Source organism: Hermetia illucens, chromosome 3 (genome assembly GCF_905115235.1).
Source record: "Hermetia illucens chromosome 3, iHerIll2.2.curated.20191125, whole genome shotgun sequence".
Lineage (NCBI taxonomy): Eukaryota > Metazoa > Arthropoda > Insecta > Diptera > Stratiomyidae > Hermetia > Hermetia illucens.
This window is the reverse complement of record NC_051851.1, coordinates 117,003,658-117,026,973: the sequence shown is the minus strand read 5'-3', so window position 1 is coordinate 117,026,973 and position 23,316 is coordinate 117,003,658. Positions and strand designations below refer to the sequence as shown.

General features: G+C 40.9%; 1 protein-coding gene across 1 annotated transcript in view; it reads right to left on the bottom strand.

Annotated features, from left to right (window-relative positions):
- Positions 1-3,169: 3,169 nt before the first annotated feature.
- The window catches only part of LOC119652937 (FERM domain-containing protein 5), a 38,057-nt gene continuing 17,910 nt past the window's right edge, over positions 3,170-23,316 (bottom strand). Inside the window, exons 2-8 of the mRNA XM_038057326.1 lie at positions 21,344-21,448; positions 15,748-15,790; positions 15,518-15,691; positions 13,717-14,096; positions 13,559-13,647; positions 5,225-5,445; positions 3,170-5,161 (exon numbers count right to left, since the gene is read on the bottom strand). Coding sequence (XP_037913254.1) covers positions 4,488-5,161; positions 5,225-5,445; positions 13,559-13,647; positions 13,717-14,096; positions 15,518-15,691; positions 15,748-15,790; positions 21,344-21,448 — 1,686 coding nt within the window. The 3' untranslated portion in view covers positions 3,170-4,487. The remainder of the gene's footprint in view (positions 5,162-5,224; positions 5,446-13,558; positions 13,648-13,716; positions 14,097-15,517; positions 15,692-15,747; positions 15,791-21,343; positions 21,449-23,316) is intronic.

The following is a 23,316-nucleotide window of genomic DNA, read 5'->3' as shown; positions in this document are numbered from 1 at the left end:
GATACCATGACCGTCCGGTTGTGGATAAAATCCGGCTCAATAAGTTACGGTGGGCAGGTCACGTAATCCGTATGGATGAGGATGATCCCACCCGGAAAGTCAATAAGGGCCATATCTATGGTAGAAAAAGAGGACGAGGCAGACCCTGCCTAAGATGGAGCGATGGCGTATCGATATCGAATTGGTGGACCTCGGCGCAAAACCGGGATGTCTGGAGTTCCTTATTAAGGCAGGCCTAGACCGGATACCGGTTGTTGCGCCGTTGATGATGATGACGATAGTAGGTCTGTTTCATGTAAATTTTCTGTAACCTATGGCATAGAATATCAATATCACCCTAAAGTGAATAGCCTGTTCGTGAAAGTACCGATCGAGCCCTTTCATTTGATACTCCTCACGGGTACATTACCTGAAAAAAATACATCCTCCTTTTGTATGTAACTCCACCTAAATTTATGTCACCCACTGTATAGGTGGGATTCCATAGTTCCTATGCGTCCACCAAATTTGTATCGGTGTAGCTATTTTGAAGAACAGTGTGTGTGACAGGCTCGATTTAAATAAGGTTATGTGCTACATAAAGCCGTAAAAAGCTATTGACCCCATTGTTGAATGGACCAAGAAATGGAAAAGAAAATCAAACGAGAGAAAATCAACCTACATTAACTTAACAAACAAACAAGTCGGGAAACCGGAAGCTAGGCGCTTCAGGTATGAAAGGTTTTGTTTGTTTCTTTTGTGAGTATATTTGAGTGCAGAACTATCTCATTTGTCCGTAGCCCGTTATGTATATGCATTTAGCATGTCAGACTACTCACTTTAGTGTGATGTTGATATTTAGTTGCAGTAAATTTACAGGGTAAAGTCAACTTTGAGTTACTGTAACTTTGTTAGTAATAGTATGATTTTGATCAAACTTGGGGATAATATGCTCCATATTATATTCTATACTAATACCAACTTTTATAACTCTGGGATAAACTTAAGGAGGGTTTTGACTGAATTTTTATAACTCTGGGATAAACTTAAGGAGGGTTTTGACTGAATTTCCCTAAATATATGGTAATATACAATATTATTATTAACTTAATTTAAGCAGATATCGATATGGAAAGAAGAATGGCTCCATTAAAGAAATCATCACTTTTCACCCCTCCCCCTCCCCGCCTTTATAACAAATCTCAAAACTAAGAGGTTAAATATTGTCTTCTATTTGTAGTTAATTCTAAAATTCATAGACCAGTAGCTTATCCCAAACTGCAATTTTATTTTATTGTGTATATATATTTCGGGAGCAACTTACTCCCTTAATCAGTACAAAGCTTTGTAGTAGTAAAGTATAAAGTATAAAATAACAATACAATACAATAAAATAAAATTGTAGTTTGGAGTAAGCTACTGGTTTATCAATCTCAAAATTAAGACCGGCTTTGAAAAGTACTAGTCGTGACGTTTCATTTGATACCCAACATGACTAAATTCGGTGAAAAAAAATTTTACACCCCCCTAAATCCCAACGTAGAACGATATCACTCACTGCATGTCTGGGTGTTCACAGTTCCCACCTTCTCACCAAATTTCATGTCAATCGGTATCGCCGTGTCTGAGAAAAGTGCGTGTGACCGACAGACAAGCAGAAGCACAAACAGACAGGCAGGCAGACATTGAACCGATTTCAATAAGGTTTTCTTTTGCAAACTAAGGTCTTCAACGGACAAGATGTATCACATGCGAATGAGGTTAAATATTTAGTTATGGCACTCAATGTTGAGCTCAACTAGAAAAGATATATTATAAAAAAGGAAGAAAAGGTAAATACCATATACAGACAGATGTATTTGCTGTTGAGAAAAAATTTCCAGCTCGCCGTCGCTCATGTTGCTAATTTACAAGCAGATTTCAAACCCCTTATGGTCGTACGGCATACAACTCTGGGGCTATGCCAAAGCAAATAGCTTGGTAGTCATACCAACGTTTGAAAACAAAGTGCTTAGAAGCATAGTGGATGCTCCGTAGTTCATTCGTAACGAATATCTACATAGGAACCTGCAGTTAGTAAAGTTATTAAAGAGCATTTGATTAGGCATAACCAGCTGTTACATTACCATAAAAATAACGAAGTCCAAAAGTTGTCAGATACTTCAAGAATGACGGGATGGAAAGAGTAAAGACATAACGGACAAACTACCTAAGGACATAAGCGAGGAAAAGCTAGTTCCTCAGTAAAGATAATGAGGTTGACCACAGGAAAAAATCTGCAAAGAAAGCTGTTGAAAGGGAAAATCTCCTAGCTTGTCGGTTATCTCACACTCCCAAGACAGGTGAACCCTGGGGTTACTCTTTCGAATATTTCCATCTCTTGAAAAATGATTTTTTTTAACAAACAATACTCGGAGCTTAATCTGAATGATAGCGCCCTTTAAGGGGGTCATCCCGTGTGTCGAATCCGGGGAATCGAATTTTTTTTTGGCTTCAATTGTATCTAGATATAGTGTAGATAGTGTAGAATATGTGGGCAAAGTGATTTTTTGATATTCGGAGTCGTTCGGAAATTATAGTGTCCGAATGGCGTTCGAATGACTTCGCTAAAAGGACATGAATTGAAGACAAAGCTGTACATGTGTTTCTTGAAGAAACTTAAGTTATATGGACTAGGTATAGCAAATTAATGGTCAGTTAAGGTTTTATGGCTAAAAATCGCATTCTGCTTTTTAAATGCGATTTTCTCGAAACTGAATGTTGAAAATCAGCTGCCACCATAGCCCTAAATCTACCCAACCAAATTCTTTGAAATTTACAGGACTAATTCAGAACATATTTCTACGGTCCGCAAACTAGGATAATTGCGATTCATTCAGTAGTGAGAGACCGTGAAAAAACAACAAAAATCGGAAAAAAAGTTTAACAAGGCACCAAAAATTTAGATTTCAATATTTTTTAATAATCCTAAATTGCACGTTAAAATGCCGTTTACTTTTTTTTCTTTAAGATGATCGCAGCGCCCTCTAGCGTTGCAGCAGAAAACACCTTTTTTGGAGATGAGTGTATAAATTGCCCTGTATTTCAATAACGAACTATGCGATCGGGCTGGAAAAATTACTTTGCACGCTCAAGATATTAACATAGATATGGTGAAAAGTTCGTATTTGTATCTTCATCCAATTCTTCACAAAAAATTTCTAAAAAAAGCCAAAACAAACGGCCATTACACGGGATGACCCTCTTAAAGTTAAAGACAGTTACGCTCCCTTAGGCACAGCTTTATCAATTGTTGCAAAACGCACGTTACTCGTCAGATTTCACGTAAACTGAGTTTACATTCAAGCAAACAAGATCCGAACTATTAAAGTCTCAATCCTAACAACCGAATTATGAACAAAATCATTAACCATTAATCTATTATTCTTTTTGCTTAAGGATTATACTTCTTGGTCTGTACTATTTGGCTGAAACTTTTGAAAGAATGCTGGGATTTCAGTCGCTTAAACATGTATCAACATATGCTGGATATTGTTTATTGTAAGATTCTGAGCAAAAATAGAGAAGATCTGCAAGTTAAGATGAATAGAATTTAAACTTTTCTTGCAATGCTAACTTACCACTCTACAAGTATCTTTAAGTACCTTTCATCTGACAAAACCAAAGGTTTTTGAATTAAATAAATTTGATAAGAGTGATTAAGTAAAATTTAGATTTGTCAATCTCCTCTTCAACATTTGCTGACTTTGAGAATAGAGTGCACGTGCAATGCCAGATATTCATAAAAAGTGAAAGTAAAAAAAAAAGACACGTGTTCATTAAATGAAATGTTTATACCAATTTTCAAGTTCTTGTTAATTGTAGAAATTCATAAGAAAAGTGCAGTTGGGCCTGTTCATGTGAATCTTAAAAAATATTTTGGCAATAAATTTGTCGTTAACGTGGTCCCATTCATTTGGGTTTTGCATTAGTGTGTTTGGTATTGTACCAGATAAATATGTTCCTTACTCTCTTCTCGAAGCTTATTTACATATATCTAAACTGTATAAAATTCAACTATAAACAATCACTCAACCTTTGGTTTCACTACTAAAACTTTCGCAAATGAAAATCATCCAGCAATTATAAGAAACTCGCAAATGGAAAGCGTCTACTATCTACAGACGGTGAAAGCAGGAATTCCAATGAAGCTCTGCTCAATGGTGGATTTCTCTGCATGACACGTGAGAAGTAAGATTTTAAAAAAATGTAAACAACGGACGAGTGAGTATGGGTAATAAAAAAAGAGTCGAATTTCCCAAACCGAGTCCTTTATATCTGTTTTTTTACTTCTATGTAAGAGATAATTTTGAACAAGCCATAGTTGGATATACCGAAACCCATAACTTATTTTTTTCTTTCACGAATCACATTTACCAATGGAAATGCATCTATCCCTCGGATTAGAAATCTCTACTTCATAACGAACAAAAGACTCTACCATCTTCTCCAGTGAAAAACAACCCTCATTACGACTTTGCTCCGAAGTATTTCGCAATATAATCTTTCAATGGCTGATAATAATGGTACTTGAGAATAATCATTTCGGGTAAGTTTCTAACTTGTGCGAGAGTCTCTGACTCGGATTCTAGGATAAATATAGCCGAAATGACCATGGTGGTGACGACAAATAAAAATGATGGAATGAAAGCATGAAGCAGACTAAATTTTCTAACGCTTTTAGCACTATTGGCTGCATTTTGCCGAATTACTGCTGAATTACTAATGGAAGTTTGCGATATATAGGAATCAGGCGCAGATGATGCTGCTCCAGATGCTAGTAACATACGGTTGTGTAGCGCTCCCGACGGTAACGATTGTTCTTTACGCGAGCCGTACTGATGATGTTTGGTCTGTTGCAGTTGATGCTGCTGCAATTGATGGTGCAAGCGTTGCGTATCAACGTATGTATTTGTCAAACCACTCTCGGTCGACGAATGTTCAAATGAATCTCGAAAATAATAATCCGATAATTCGGGATTGTTGGCATTGTCCAGAAGATTTGACGATGCTCTCCTCGCCTCTTCCGAGACAGGCTCAAGTAATTGCATTGCATTGTCCGGATTATAGATATTCCCTATATGATCGGATGAGCAGTTGCCCAATGGTTCGGACATCGCCGAACGTGGTAGACTGCTGTATCCTGAATGATAATTGAGATATTGGTATTGATAACCTGAAATATATGAGTTACGTAATAGTTTACGGATTTGTGCTAGATCGCCTTGCGGACTGGACGGTGTGGCTGGAACGCTGCTAGCTTTCCTTTTGCTGGGCGACGTTGAGTTGGCCAGCTGTTGTTCACGCAGTGCGTTCAGACTTTCTGTTAGGATTTCACGTTCTGTTCTGCCACTGTATCTGAATTTTGTGCCCCATGAAAAGAAACCTCCGCCGGACACAACTGAAGCATTTTGACTATTTGGAAGCCTGAGGAGGAAACAAACAGAATTATTCTTCAAATTTTTATCTTATTAAATAACGCTAATGACAACTCATTCTGGTCATATCATTAATATTTCACGACTCTTGGTTCTTACTACACTAAAAGTAAAACATGATAAAATATGTCACTAAACAAAAGGAGGAAGCACATTTGAAACTAAGCTACTTGTGCGATATACATATTCAAAGGAGAGGAAAAAGAAGAAATTTGCGGTGAATGCACAGTAAATTTAAGCTCAGGGCTGCAGATACGAAAAGTTTTGTGGATTTTTTATGTAAGAATATTTGGGTACGCTATGGTTCCATTTGTACATAGTTTATTTGTATTTACTGCAAGAATAATGGAATAATGAAAATGTTATGGTTTGGGTGAAAGCAAAAAAAAAATTGAGATCACTAGTGCATTTCATTGACTCACTTGATATTATTTTTAAAAAGTCGGGAAACCGGAAGCTGGATGTTTGAGATATAAATGGTTTTGTATTTCCCTATGTGAGGAACTTGAAGTGCTTGGCAGTGAAGGTAGGTTAGGTAGTTTCCGAAAATGAATCCTGCACATTTTTACCCATCACTCATTCATTTTACAATTGTCACAAACGAGCAATCGCGACTACAACGATGGGTAGCAGGGAGTCGAGTTCGAGACGCCGACCGATATGGACCACAATATGTTCCGGGTTTAAAAACGTGAAATAAACAATTCTTGTAAATCAGTTAAAGACTTTGCTTTCTGTCTCGGCCCCTTTGACAGATCAGAAGTGGGATCTTCCTTTTCGGTTTCGGTGAATGCAAAATGCCGCGACAAAAATTCGCAATCGCAGATTTAACATGCCCGGTATTACGGAAGTTGCTGCGCGACCGGGAGTTGAGATCGGCCGGGCGGCAACCGGATTTAGTGAAGCGGTTGATCGACAGTGAAGGTAGCGATGAAATCGAATTGTCCGACAACGAAATCGAGGACAATGACGACGACCTTCGACAGACGGTTTCCGCTTTGGTGGAAAATGTGGCGTCAATAATGGCGGCCATTAAAAATGGCCAAGTCGGTGTACCACCCGTACCACCTGTTCCACCCGTTCCATCAGCTGTCCTACCCCAGGACGACGATGCTATTGCCGAAGCCCATCATCAACGCACACCATTCAATATTACCGCACCGACTCATTCAACGGCTTTCGGCGATATCGAGCCGACACTACGACGGCGCAACGAGACGATGACGTCAACTCGTCAACCGACCGCGGAATACGTATTTCAACCACGAGATGTTATCGGGATTCTACCAACATTTGACCCGCTCGACGATGTGTCCCCATCAGCCGAACAATTCATCGACCGAATTGAAAAATTGGCTCAGGTATATCACTGGGAGGAATACCTCGTTCTGTTTGCGGCTAAGTTGAAAGGCCCGGCTAAACGATGGATTGACGGATTGCAAACGACGTTTGCAACATGGGAAGAATTCTCCAAAGCGCTAATTGCAGATTTCCGCAGTCGATTTACGACAGAAGATATGCGACAGCGGCTCGATAGCAGCCGTCGCGCACACAACGAAACAACCGAAGAATATTTTTTCCGCGTCTGCGCAATGGGACGACGGGCGAAGCTTGACGACGAAACGATCGTGTATTACATACGACGAGGGCTTTGTATGAAACCATTACAAACTGCCATAGCCACGATGCATTTCAACACGCCAAGCGAAATGCTAGTGGCCATACGACGATTTGTAGCGAACGATCCGGGAACGAACGATAGTTCCAATAGCGTTCGGGGTGAACGAACGAATATACTCCGATCGCCGCCGCTGCGGAATGCTGCAAATCAAAACTCGAGGCTATGTTACAATTGTTTCGAAAGAGGGCATTTGTCGTTGAACTGTCCGAAGCCGCAACGAAGACCACGATGCGTGAAATGCAATAGAACTGGCCATGCGCAGAATGACTGCCCGACAGTCGCGCGAACAGAAGCCAACCGCCGAGAGACAATAAATCGTATAGCACAACACACAGACAACAAATTGCTAACGAAGACAGTGGAAATAGGCGACGATGAATTTGAGTGTATTGTGGACTCAGCAAGTAGCTGTTCTTTGATTAGACAGTCTGAGGCTCAACGAATTGGACAGATTAAACAATTCGAGCCAGCACAACAACTTAAAGGGTTCGGTGGAGCTGTATACCTTTGCAATAAGAAAATAATTGCAACAATCAGAATTGACGACGTGACACTGGAGGGAGTTTTGTATATCGTGGACGACAAGCAGATGGATAAGCCGATACTCATTAGAACCGATATTCTACTGCAAGAAGGTAGGTGCTGCACAATTCGCGGTCGTGAATTTAAAATGAAATCGGAGTTCGAGAACATACGAACCGGACCAATATCATCAATCGATAAAGAATAACTGTTTGAAGTATTGGAAAAATGGCATAAGTGTTTTTCTACTAATTTATCAACGATCGGTCGTTCAAATTCCACCGAAATGGAAATCCGTGTTACAACCTTACAAGGTTCCGTTCCCGAAGTGATTGAAAGTGGAAGAAATGATCGACGAGCTACTGAAAGCTGGAATAATTCGACCGAGCGAGTCGGAATATTCATCTCCGGTCATACTGGTCGCGAAATCAGATGGTACAGACCGACTTTGTATCGATTATCGAGCATTAAACGCGATTACAGTGAAGGAACCATTCCCAGTTCCCAGTGTGGAAGAGCAAGTGGCACAATTGGCCGGAAATTCCTTCTTTACTACGCTGGATTTCATTTCAGGATATTACCAAATCCCGATTGCCGAATCATCGAAAAAGTATACGGCTTTCGCCACTCATATAGGCCAATATGAATTCAACGTAGCTCCATTTGGATTGACCAACGCTCCATTCAAATTCCAAAGAGAAATCCGAAAAATCACATCGAGAATGAAACGACGAGTAGTATCTTATGTTGACGAAATCATCATACCGAGCAAAAATATCAAAGAAGGCTTGGAAGCGTTGGATGAGTTCTTAGGAATATTAGCGGAAATCGGTATGACATTAAATATAAAGAAATGTACATTTTTAGCGACCGAAGTATCCTCTTTGGGACATCGAATCACTAAGGAAGGTCTTCTACCCGGTGAAGTGAAAACCGATGCAATCCAGAAATTCCCAACACCTAGTAATCGAACCGAGGTTCGACGGTTTCTTGGACTAACTAGTTTCTTTCGACGATTCGTTCAAGGATATGCTCAGATAGCTTTACCGTTAACTCGATTGCTGAAAACGAAGGATGCGGAACCATTTACATTGACATTTCTTGAACAGGAAGCATTCGATACCTTACGAAGAGCTCTTTATCATCCACCGATTTTAGAGATCTACGACGTCAAGCGACAGCACGAAGTCCACACGGACGCGAGTTCGAATGGAATTGCTTGAGTGTTACTTCAAGAGAGCGACAACGGGTTAAAACCTGTCATGTACTTCAGTCGGAAGTGCTCGGAGACCGAAGCGAAATATCACAGTCATGAGCTAGAGGTTCTAGCCATAGTCGACACTGGAACGGTTCAGAATGTTTTTGATCGGAAAGAGGTTTCGTGTCATTACTGATTGTGCTGCAATAACATCTACGAAAAATAAAACGCCGTTACATCCTCACATTGCTAGATGGTGGCTACGTCTTCAGGAATTCGATTGTGAATACATCCATCGAAGTGCTGACCGCATGCGACATGTAGACGCTCTGAGCAGAGCACCCGTAGAGCCTCCAAACCCAACCAAGACAGTCGCCGACCTCGTCCTTAAGGTGGAACTCGATGAACACGATTTCTTGACGACCATCCAGCTGCAGGATATGAAGTTAGCAAATATTGTCAAAGTTCTTCAAGGAATGAGCCCTGAACAAGCGACACAGATTCGACGCGAATACGTTTACAAAAACAACCGTTTGTACCGCAAAGTTGACGATCAGTTGAGATTCGTTGTACCGATGGCAATGCGATGGAGAGTAGACGATGACATGGGACACTTTGCTGCGGAGAAAACTTTAGATCGATTGAGGAAAGATTTTTGGTTCCCGAAAATGAGAAAATATGTCAAATCATATATATCAGCATGCATGGAATGCGTGTACAATAAGACGGTGACAGGGAAGGCCGAAGGGCAGCTATACATCGACACTGTGAAACCTATTCCCTTCATGCGATTGTACCTGGATCATGTAGGACCACTGCCGAAGACGTCACGAGGAAATCAATATATCCTGGGAATCATCGATCCTTTTACTAAATTTACAGTCTTAAAAGCTGTCCGTAGCGTAAACACCCAGCCAGTAATACGAGCGTTGAATGAATTGACTTCGTATTTTGGGCTACCAGCTATTGTCGTCACCGATCGAGGCACGGCTTTCACTTCTCACAACTTTACCAAATACTGTAAATTAAACGGGATCCAACACATTCAAACAGCTGTTCGAACACCTCGAGCCAACGGCTCAATTGAAAGAATTAATCAAACGTTTTGCAAATGTCTTCGAGCCAGCTGTGTAAGCGATTCAGATTGGGACACAGCTATCCGCGACATCCAGTGGACTTTGAACAGCAATACAAATGCAACGACCAAATATAGTCCGAACGATCTCATATTCGATTTTCGATTGCGGGACGTTGTTCATAACCGTCTCGTACAAGCCATCCAAGATGAAGCGAACGATTCACAAGAAAGTATCGATATCCGACGGGAAAGGGCAACTAAAGCGATTGAAGCCGAGCAGGCAAAATGGAAGCAGCGATTCGATAGGCAGCGCAAGAAGCTTTCTCAATATCAGGAGGGTGATCTGGTCGTGATTACCAACGTTGCTCCTTCGACGGGGTTTTCTCGAAAGCTGGAGCCGCGATATCGAGGGCCGTATGGAATTTCGAAAGTCTTAAGGTTCGACCGATACGTCGTTGAAGATATCGAAGGTCTCCAACGTCGACAAAGGCGCTTTAATTCGGTGTTCCACGCCGAACATCTTAAACCGTGGTGCACAGCTGCACCTTTCCTCGACAACGATACCGATGGGAGCGACAACGAAGAAGACCCGGGGAACGTGCCCGGCCAGGAGTCCGATTTGTCAGGAGTGGCCGAACTGTCACAAACGAGCAATCGCGACCACAACGATGGGTAGCAGGGAGTCGAGTTCGAGACGCCGACCGATATGGACCACAATATGTTCCGGGTTTAAAAACGTGAAATAAACAATTCTTGTAAATCAGTTAAAGACTTTGCTTTCTGTCTCGGCCCCTTTGACACAATCTACATCTAAACTAAAATCTGATTGTGGAAGTACTTATCGAGACGAGGTATTAACCTCATATAGGTACGTGGAAAAAATGTACATTCCCTCTTTGCATGTATGGGGACCTCCCCCTCCCCTTTAAATTCCACTGTATGCGTGGGATGTTCCCATATGTCCATAACGTATTATTTGAATCAGTGTAGTCGTTTTGGAGAAAAATGCACGTGACAGACAGACAGTGAATCGATTTTAACAAGGTTTTGTTTTACACAAATTCCTAATAATGGAAAACTGGGTGAGTCAACTTGTTAAAAGGGGTGACATTGCCCAATTATGCTTTTCATATGAAAACGCCTTCAAATATTTCTTTGGCTGGTCACCTTGCTTAGGCGTGAATAAGACCACATTTCTTTTCAATCATCTTTTATTGAACAACGGAATGCCGTAAATGAACAGAAACATTGAAACAAACAAGAAAATCAAAAAAAAATTCAAAACAGAACAGTAAATCATTCATCAAACAAATAAATTAATTAACTCGTAAAAAATTTCTGTATGTCTTCCTTAATGAAGGTCCTCTTTCGTGTGTAGGCATTTACAACTTCAACACAATGCCAGAAAGTGGAATATTGGCCTTATCTGAGAGATTTGGAAAATAGAACAATTGCTTCCAAATGATCTGCGTGAATAAAAAAACTTCTACATCTCCATTGTTATACACATATATAAATTTTGCTACACAGTACTTCACGAACTTTTTTCAGGTAGTTTGGTGAAAACAAAGTTGCTACTTATGATTTAAAGATGTTACTCTTCTTCACCATGTTGCATGCTTGCTTCTTCAGGCTCAGCAGTCATCTTGCGCTTTCTTGGGGACGTGGGAGCTGAACTTATACTGACAGAAGTGGAAGTTGTATCGGCTGGCTGGTCAGCTATTTATTCATCACGACAACCGTCTTCAACAGTAACAGATCTGTTCGGTGGGTCATCGAGCTTTTTCCTACTGATTTTGGTGTCAGTTTCAGGTCTTCTGCATTTTTGCAAATAATATAGTAGTGAACCACTAATTCGACGAGAAACTTATATACCTTCGCCCTCATTCCTGTCGCATTTTGTAGCCTTGATAAAACTTGGCTTCTATACACTGGAATGATTCCGCCCTTCCAAAATCCTGATTTGAGGTTGGCTTGAATGTTTTCTATTATGACAGCTAACAGCGAAGTATACGGTGGATGCCCCTGCTTGTAAGAAGTAGTATTTTCCTCAAGACAAAAAAAGTGACATCTAATGACTGCAAGGGGGCAAACATACAAATGTAATGTTTTCGCGTTCACACATTACAATAACCTTTCAATTAATATGAGCACTCGATTATCCCCGTCAATGTTTTCTTACCACACCTTTATAGACGACTCCTCAAATGTGGCCGCATTGAACCCTCTACTCTTCAGTTCGTGCATAGTATGTACCAGAACACCCTCCTTCAATCCATGACTGCTACAAGCACTCTGTTCTATACACTACAAAGAAAAATAGTGTTTAACCAGTTCACCAGTTCCGTAAGTTCGAAAGTCTCAAATCTAAAATTTACCGCAGTGTATCTGCGCTGTAACCCTCTACGTTTCTGCGTGTTGGCCGACTATAGAAGACAATGAACGGCGTCTCGCGGTAATGGAGACGAAGATGTTCTATGGGATTAGCAACGTAACACGGGGATTAACGACGTAATCTGCGATCGATGTAATTACGAGACAGGCGTCTTTAATTATATATTCATGAAATTCGCGCTAATGAGGGATTGGTCTATACATCGAAATCAATATAATATAATCAATTTCTATACATCGAAATCAATCAATAAATCAAGTTGAGTCCCGATCCACAAAACGGCCTATGTAACCCCCCGGGACACCAAGCCCAGATACAAGTCATTTGAATGACGATGTCCAAATGAAGGTCCGTAGAAACTAACGCCTCTACCATAAGTTTCTCGATGATAAAACGCTGGCCAATTTGATAAGAATGCCAATCGGAAAACAAAGAGAGCTATCAGTGTTACCCGAGTGACCCATGACAGCAGACGAAAATGTTGCGTTGGACCAGTAACGTAACACGCCATGATCAAGACGAGGCAGCTCGGCTTATGAAAGGTTGAATAATAACGAGAATCACATCACCCACATCACCACATCACCCTTCCTGCTCACTATGGGATTAGGAGTCAAATCCAAATATACTGTTATGACATCTAAACGTTACAACCAAAGTTTTCATCAGGAGCATAAGCCCCCTCCCCCCGGGATTCCCTTTTTCTTTTTTTTTTAAACCAGTCTCTCAACATGGTAAACAATGGGATACCAGAAGCTGGCCGCTTCGGGTATATACATATACATACATACACATGTCTGTCTCGAGTAATTCACACTGATGTGCAAACAACTAACTGAAGCTAGAAAAGAAGAACTAAAATGTCTAAATTCTGTGGAAAAAAAATGTACATCCTTCTTCTCCAAAGTATGGGGAGCCTCCCTCAAACTCCACACAAAAAGTTGCCGCTTGCTGTATATAAAGGGATTCACAGATCACAACTTCTCACTAAATTTCATGGCAATTAAATCCATTTTAATAAGGTTTTGTTTCACACAAAACCTTCGTACCGTGTGCTTACTCAATTTACTATGTAATAAACGATGGCGAATCAAAAAAAAATAGTCGTGATTGCGATGGAACTCTAATATCACACATATATAAGAACAACAAATCTACAATCCATAATAAACCTATAATAACACAAAACATACAAATCTATACGATAAAGCAAAATCGATATACTTACGTAAAAAATAACATTTGCTCTATCGCACATCTCCAAACATATCTACATGCTGCGCCTGTAGGACACTTAAAGCCAATCGTGTGCTTTTTCTGAAAAAAAAAAGATTTTTTGGCTTTCATAATCATAATACAAACAAGTGAAAGTTCAAAGTATCTTACCGGTTCGCGACTCGCATCCGTATAGCTCAAATGGGCTATAAACATTTTTCCCTCATAATTTAACTTATGCACTTCTGGCCACCGAAAATGTTGTGCTCTTTTCCCCGACACAAATGTACTTATACCCGAATAATTTATCCCTAAGTACAGCTGTGTTCCACGATGATCTTTCACAGGATGAGGATCAACTCCATAAGTTTCTAATCCGCGTGCGATCCCCATGAATTCGTCCATAGCAACAGAAGGTTCCTGACCAGGTTCTCGTTTCTTGTGTAGTTCTATGACTTTTTTCTCAAGGGCGTCAGTTTGACGAAGTGCCAGACGCAGCGATGAAACATATTCGCCAGTGTGAATTTCAGGATCAAAGTCACCCAGTTCCTCTAGATTTGGAAAGAAAATAGTTTCGAGTTTATCATTCTATTGGTTAGCATTTTGATAAATTCATCTGCATTTTGATAATTCTCCGAATTAACATGTTTGACCATTTTTGATGAAGTATAAACAAACCAAAACAATACGTTAATCATATTCAAAATTTCGAATTTTACACTTCATAAAAATGTGACCTTTGCTTCATATTCATATAATGAGTCGACAGAAATCCAAATAGACGGCTGGGAGCATACATATAATAATAAAACTCTTTTAAAGGTAATGATCCGTGACCCAAATTAAAAGCGGCAATTAGACACCCCCGGGCGCTTAATGACTCTGTTCTAAAGACTTTCTGATATTTTACGGGGTTAGGTGACTATAGTCAGCCGAAGAGTGATGTACTTTCCAGTAGAAATGATTTTTTTTACAACATTAGTCGCATTGTTCATTGGAGCCAGCTTAACTGCATCCCCTAGTGTTGTAAGTTAATTCTGCTTTGTTTTTGCATCTTACATAACTATTCGATGACCATTGGAATTACAAGTAAAACTATTCAATTCAGCTTCAAAATTTGAATTTATCGCCCAATCACCATGTAACCGAATTATGAAAAATATTTCAAATAACATTAGGGTTCAAGAAAAAATATTTAATGATAGTAAGCGGTAGAATCGATCTTCATTGAATTCCACTTTAGTTCTAAAATCAAATCTCATCACATACAAAATAATTCTATCGAATTCTCTTCCCAGAATCTCAAGGACTTCAAAGTGGAACGTTTCTCTCCATGTCGAAGTGAGATGGACTTCCTTGTATTATTCAAATGCATCGTCCCCAATCGGCCCATCTCTAACAAAGTCATCATGTCCGGCGCGATTGTTGTAAAGGAAAACATCACGCGTCCAATTGAATTGAAAACGAAAATAACCCGGTGCAACATGGATATGTCTTACTGTGTCAACTACGATACCCTCACTGTCGCAACAATGTGCAGCAAATTCATAGACAAGTTATCGCCTTGGTCCACTTGGGCTGAATCATTCGAGCCGCGCTTCCAATGTCCTTTGCTCGAAAACACCTACTCCACTGTAAATGCATCGCTCGACCTGACAGCTGTAGCAAAATTACCAATCGAAGGTTTTCACTGGATCTTGAAATTCGAATTTTCCGAACTCGCTACAGAAGAGGATGCTGCCAATTCGTCCGAAGTAACCCATAGGTCTCTGCTTTGTTTGGACAGCGATATTACAGTGCGAATCCCTAGAAGTAGCCGCAAGAAAAGCTGGTCCTCTCGCGTTTATAAAGATGCCAGTGATCCGAATGAAGCGACTCGTGAAATGATTATCAACTACTAACGTGCGTTATTCACTCAAACGTGACAGTTTATTTTGGTTTTATTTTTCAACAACTAATCTGAATATCTCACCTTGAACAATCAATGCTCCCAGGGCTGCAGCTTCTCCTGTCGAACAATACAACCTTCCATGCCTCAAATCCCTTTTCAACTGTTGATACAACATAAGCCTTCCATTTCCAGCCAATCGAAACGGATCGGCTGGATAAAATTTTACACGAAATGAAAATAAAATGGGATCGACATCTGAAATTGCAAAATTGTTACTCCACAATTTGGTTAATAAAAACCATAACACGTACCTTTCATTTGTTTTATTATTGACTTGGCCAAATCCAACCAGTGCTGCGAACATAATATAGAATTGAACTTAATTAATTTCAGGGAAAACTGGACAAATTTATAGAAACATATTGAAGAGTCACTGGGTAAAAAATAAACCGTTGAAAGGGGGAAATTGAAAAGAATGGTTAAAATGTGATAGTTTGTGTAGCTGGGAAGAATCGGGAATAGCAGGTCTACCTCTGTGTCGAAAAATTTAATTAAAATTTCGCGAGGTGGCCGATTCGCGCATGTTGGTACTACTGTTAGTGACATATGTTGCTTATAGTAAGTGCCAAACTCCATGTCAATGTCATCATTAGTTATATAGTTACGCTTGCACTTTCTAAATGACAAAAAACAAATTTGGCAATTTTCGCAATGTCTGATTTTTTCAGTAAGGAAGTACAGTTAAGTCCTTGAAGGTTTAACGTGAGCACCTGTCTTGCGACTTAATCCCACGGTCTTCTTAAGACACGGATTGATTTTGTGACCACAATCAGAGCCCCGCTGAGACAAGCAACAACGATACCAGTCTATACCAAGTGCATGGCTTAGCATTCATACTGGTGGATGCAAGACCTACTTAAATCTCTACCGAACTAAGGAGTACGGCACCTGTGTTGAAACGCAACACCACGTCGAGGCCCGAAGGTCTCTTCTCGTTTGAGCATAGCTACAACCACCATGAAACTCCCACTAGGGGGCCAACCGCAAACAACCGAGCTGTACTCATATACGGCAGGAAATCTCCCGAAGTATATGAGTCCAGAGGCTACCCCGGTTCTCATGGTACCAGTATACCCCTGGTAAGGTTTCGTGACCAATTTGCCACTTCAGATGCGTCCTCGTGCAGACTCAGGTCTGATCGCCCTGATTAGGTCTTTGGAGCATTCGCCTACTGAATCACGGCCGGCAAACCAAAGTGATTACAGCGTCTCCCGGTGCCACCACTATGGAGGTTCTCCTCGACCACTTGGTTTTGGTTTGACCGATAGGGTTGCCGCCCCATCTTCCTCGCCGCCACCTCTGAGCACCAGCACCAGGTGACAGGTGGAACTGGTCTAAATGTCGGCAATGATTGTGGAAGTGGAGGATGAGCAAATTCTTCAGTTGAAATCTGCTCGAAGTATTCTCGCCACCTATCCGTTGCGGCTCAACTGTTGGTAAGTAAAGTACCGTTCTTGTCATTAACGCAACAGAACCAAGGTAGAAGGTTTATTTTCACGTTATTTTTCTAGATTTTTTTTCTTAATTTGAAGAATTACTTGGAATTCAATCAAATCTGGACATTATACACACATTTCGAATCACCTTTAAGAATTTTTTTGAATAATTTAAGTGAAAAATAAAGTAACAGGGAATTAGTCCGATTAAGATCGTAGAGTTCTCCAACTGTAGGACGTACCGGCTCCAATTTTTATCTGAACCCAAAAGAGATTTAATTTCACAACTAATTTTCTAAGAATATTAACCAGAATGCAAGTGAAAAGGAGCTAAATCAAATATTGTAGCTGTAGGAAAGAAATATCCGAAAAATGGTTCGTATTCTTGATAATTTTAGAAAACATCATACCTCCAAATTTCACAATTATCGGCGTTTGAAATTTTAACTACATACTCTATACACGTGTGGCTATCGTCCTTATCACAACCAAGTTGAAACTTAAAATTTTGCACTTTCAACTAAATTGACCACGCATTGATCGAACGCCGCCACCTCTCAGCCTTGATGAATGTCAGAATATATAGGGAGGCCAATATAGACTCGGATCACTATCTCGTTGGCATGGTGCTCCGAGCTCGAATAACAGAGAGTTAACACTGAAGCCATCCACAACACAGCCCTCCGCGACACCTATAAGGTAAAATGGATGCCGCAATAACCGCAGTCAACAGAGGACCTGGAGATGAAGCATCAACAAATGATCTTCACAACCACCTGAAGAACGTTATCATCGATACGGCCACAAACATATTTAGCCCCAGCCGCAAAAGGAGGCGGCTGATTTGACGATGAAAGTAAGCTAGCAACGGAACGGAGGAATTCCGCATACCGAGTAATGTTGCATTCTCAAAGAACTCGGGCACGCGCAGAGACATATCACGAACTCCATCGAGCAGAGAAGCAACTTCACAGACGGAAAAGGAAGCCTGGGAGAACCAACAAGTCTGTGAACTAGAAAAGTACAGGGAGCAATCGCACCAGGCGCGAAAGTTTTACCGACAAATCAGCAGGATAAAGCGTTATACACCCCGATGCTCATCTTTCCGAGACAAAGAGGGAAATCTGATTTCCGATAGAATGGGCATATTGGTGCGATGGTTTGAGTACGTTGATGAGCTACTGAACAACCAGAACATCGGCGAGTTGGAGATCCCGCAAACTGAAAACAACGGACAAATACTGCCTCCACCAAGTTTAGGAGAAACAGTCCGTGCGATTCATCGGCTAAAAAATCATAAGTCGCCAGGAGCCGATGGAATTACAATCGAATTGGTTAAATATGGAGGTGACCAATTACACCAAGTGGTTCATCGACTTGTGCTCAAGGTATGGGACAGCGAATCAATGCCTGACGATTGGCAAAGAGGCATTCTCTGTCTCATACAAAAAAAGGGAGATATCACACAGTGCAACAATTGTAGAGGTATCACGTTGCTGAGTACCGTCTATAAGATATTCTCCGCTATCTTGGTAGGTCGGATAGCCCCATACGCTCAGAACATCATTGGCCCATACCAAAGAGGCTTCACTCCAGACAAATCAGCAACAGATCAGATTTTCTCTCTACGGCAAGCGATGGAAAAACTGTTGGAATATGGACAACAGTTGCACCATCTATTTATCGACTTTAAAGCCGCCTATGATAACATAGCCAGGGTAAAACTGTACACGGCCATGAGAGAATTCGGTATCCCGCGGAAATTAATAAGATTGACGATTCCGTAGCCTACATAATGACCAAATCTATGAGCGATACCATGACCGTCCGGTTGTGGATAAAATCCGACTCAATAGGTTACGGTGGGCGGGTCACTTAATCCGTGTGGATGAGGATGATCCCACCCGGAAAGTCTATAAGGGCAATATCTATGGTAGAAAAAGAAGACGAGGCAGACCATGCCTAAGATGGAGCGATGGTGTAGGTCAGGATGCGAGACAGCTTTTAGGGATATCGAATTGGTGGACCTCGGCGCAAAACCGGGATGTCTGGAGTTTCTTATTAAGGCAGGCCTAGACCGGATACCGGTTGTTGCGCCGTTGATGATGATGATGAAATTTTGACTACATACTCTATACACGTGTGGCTATCGTCATTATCACAACCAAGTTGAAACTTAAAATTTTGCAACTTCTGACTTTTAAATTGTGTAAAAAAACAGCTGATTTTGCTAATTTTTTCTTCAGCCGTTGGTTATTTTCTTGCCTTTGCATAAGCAAATTAATTGAGGTAGGGACGATAGCTACTTGTTTAGCATCCTAAGACCAATTGAAACCGGAGATTTTCACCAACTCTGTTTTAAAGCAATATACACATATATCCTCGATTAACATCGATGGATAGATGCAATCTATGCCAATTTCTTGCACTGGAGCTTTCGCAGTCTCCAAGCTCCTCTTGCGACACTTGCATGTTGAAAGGTTCGAGCGGAATAGCTTTTCGTTTTTTTCTGTTATCAGATAGTGATCAATACCTACGTCAGCACGCATCAGTCTCTGCGTAAGCACAGCATACAATCATAAGAATTTGGTGGTTGCGTCCTATGTTTTAGAAAACTGGAAATGGAAAGCCGACCCAACAGGACTTTCCACGATGGTAAATTTGTTAGTTTTCATTTGGTCTTCTTCTAAATATGACATTCAAGCAGCATCCCCAGACATTTCAGTGAGTTAATTTACCGCTGATAATATTTCTTTTCATTGGAAAAAATCGATTAGTAACAACGCTACAATAGTCGATCCGAAAGCCTGGTTTTGAAGGGGAGAGGAATCGATCACTCTGAATGGCTGTACGCTGATTTGGACCTCGAAAATTTGTTTACCAACACTCTACAAATTCAGAGCGTCCATTATTAGTGAAAGAGTCGGACCTCAATACCAACAACATTCTGTCATTATTGACTCGGTAGCTGTAGGACATAATCGACTCGGTAGTTGTAGGACTCATTATCGACTCGGTTGTAGTACAAGCAGCTAGAGGCCAAAGAAACCTCTTTAGTTACTATATCGATTACGCCAAGGGCTTTTGACAGCGTCGCGCACGGCTGGATAATCGATGTCGTACGTTTACGTCGTATTGATCCCAAAATAATAAAGTTTTTGGCAACAGTCATGTAAGGGTGGCGTACCACCTTATCAGTGAATTCATTTGGGGTACCAACACCTCTGATTTTGTATGGCTCTGAACTACTGGCTACTGAGTGATACTAAAGGGCATGGTCTACAAGCTAAATGCTGGTACTGATGACCACCTTAGAAGTCTGTTGCGAATAGTAGACATATTTATCCGTGATATTCCGATGGAATTTGGATTAGACAAATGTCGGATCCAAACCATTCGCAAAGGTCATCACGAATCACATACCTGACATAGCATTGGTAATTACCACATCGAAGCTATAACCGAGACAGACTTCTACAAATACCTAGGAATTCTGCAAGGAACCCATACTCGAGTTGGTGATCTTAAGGGTGCTTTACTGCCTGAATCCCTGCGAGTATAAAGCTATTACTGAAATCGCATCTCTCGGGGAAGAATAAAGTAAGCGCATTAAATATGCTCGCAATCCCTGCATTGACGAAAACCGATCTGGAAAACGTCCAGCGGCGGATATGGACTACTATGTCCAAATTTCGATTGGATCATCCAAACACTGCCATGGAGTTGATGAACCTGTCTCATAATATCGCAGGCAGGGGCGTGGCGTGGCGGCATAACAGCATCACCTAGGCGCTTATTTTTATAGTGAAGAGCAGGTGAGCTGCTTGCAAGTGGCTGTTTGTAAGGAAGACTGTGTGCTAACCCCACTTAACTTCAAGAATTGATCTTGATTGAAATCACACCAGGAGCGGATCAACGAATGGAAGTTGAAGGCAATTTACAGCAAACACCTGAATTGCCTTTGGCAGCTATTTGTCGAACAGATCTTTGAACAAGTTTCTGCTGAGACGGAGTTATAATACTTTTGTGTGCCATTCAGGACAACATGGTCACCACCCGAGCTTATAATAAGATCATAATTGAAGAGGATGTGGTGAACGACCAGTGTAGAATGTGTGGTTCGTTAAAGTCGTTGGACTCTCTCATTTCTGGGTGCATTGCCACTGATGTATGTAAGGTGATTCAATAAACCTTGCATACAAGCTTCCAGGGAGTTCTCGACAAACTCTCCCGCGGGCCACCACCACTAGAGCCTCTTTATATTTATTTTTGACTAGGTAGGATCGTTCCATCGGAAAAAATACAATGAATAAAGACTTTTTCATATAATATCTAGTTTTTCCTGTGTTTTTAGACATTTAAGATAACCAAAATGGAGGATTTATCACAACTTCATGAATGATATACTTACTCTTTGCTTAGTGCTATCAACATATCGAAGACCAAAATAATCCTTTTCGGCAATGTCTAACTGCTCGCAGACATATTCAAGAAGAAAGCATCCTTTGTGATTCGGCTGTAAAAAAAAAGAAAAAATTAAAACATTGATTGATATATGATATATATCCACCGATTAATTTAATATGACTTATAAGACCCTTTTTCACCCCTCTATGGCTCTTCCTTCATAGTGCTATTTTTTTCTATTTTATTTTAAATGAGGCTGTGCTTCAGTTTCATTATTATCATACTTAACGATCTGCAAGACTACATCCATGAAGACCTGGATTCGAACCCAGGGCAACGAGATCTAGAGGCTCACGCTCAAGTAATCCAACAATTGTGCGGTCAGATAATTTATTATACTTACATCGATTATTCGTATTTCAAGCCAGTTCGTACAAATTTGCCGGCCCTCAGAATTAATTTTCTTTATTTTGCCCTCCCGATAATTGTTAATCCCGATATTTCGTACCAAATCATCAATCCCTTGACTATACGAATTATCAGCATTCTATTGTATATCTTGGAAATTTACTGAAAGTTCCCCTTAAGCCCACTCGATCGATCGATTTAGAATTGGATTCTGATATCTTCGAACGCTTACACTTACACGATCATCCAGCTTCAGTTGAAATTTCAGCTGTACAGACTGGATATGCTGGATCTAATATGGTGGGACTTTGGGAAGCGTTCCTCTCCCTTCCCTGGCACTGTGCTATTGTACTTTAGTAAGCCTAGCGGAAGTAAATGTGAATCCGATGTCGGATTAATGCTTACCGCATCCGCTATGCGCACCGAACTTTCTTCTTCTGAGAATAGGTATCAGCCAGAATGAAGAACATCTGGTCCATAATAAGGAACATCTCCGTATTGTACTTTATGCACTAACGGAGACCTCTAATGCCGAGGAGAAGGAGTCTTTCTATGAGCAACACAATATGGTTCAGGAGAGACTTCGTAAAAGTGACGTTGTAATCATGATGGGTGATGCGAAGGCGGGGTCTGACAACACCTTGCGTGAACATGTGATTGGGAAACACGGTCTTTTGGACGGTAATAAGAAGGATGAGAAGTTTATGACTTTCTGTAACTTCCACCGCCTCGCCACTAGCGACACTCTATTCGAGCACGGGGTCTGTCATAAGGTCAGTTAAGATTCAACTGATCAACAACGTATATCTAAACGGATCGACTAAAACGCGATCAGCAATAGATTTAGAAGTTGCCTCCTGGATATGCGCAATAAGAGAGGCGCTAACATCGCCCTTCGCTTTCACAGTACGACCACATCTTCTCACAAGAATGGAGAGCATGGGGCAGTCATCGAAAAGGCCTTTTTCCCTAGCGCAAGTCAAATTAGTGCTTACGTCCTTAAAGCACAATAAGATCTACCTGACTACTAAAGCATGGAAGCAAATCGACGTGTAAAGTCGAGTAAAAGCTCTTATTGATGCGCTTGAGCAGCGAAAATAATGAACTTGACCCCAGTATCGCGGTAAATCTAAAAAACTTAGCTCCAAAAGGGAAGTGGTCTCGGAGGCAGAAGTAGTCGCAAGTCTGTTATGTTATGTTAACGCTCGATTCCCTATCCACGATGAGGCGTTGGTCAATTTATATTTCGTATATCTATGTAATAGCGCTGAATTTCCCTTCGCATCTTTGTCCAAAATTTAGAAATACAGATATCTCAACATCAAGCTGAGGTCATTCCGTGCTAATGTTCTTCCTGTGAGGTTAAATGGGATGAGAGCAGGAACAGTGGAAATCTGCTAGCTTTCGTCAACAACTGTCTCGACCACATCTTTGGTCTTAATCTCGCCTGACGCAATGTCGAACAAAGAGCTGTGTGCAGACCAGGTACTCGTAGACATGTTGATTGGAGGTCGCTGTTGCTGCCATTTCAACGGTACAATATTCTGCCCATTAATACAATTAGAAACA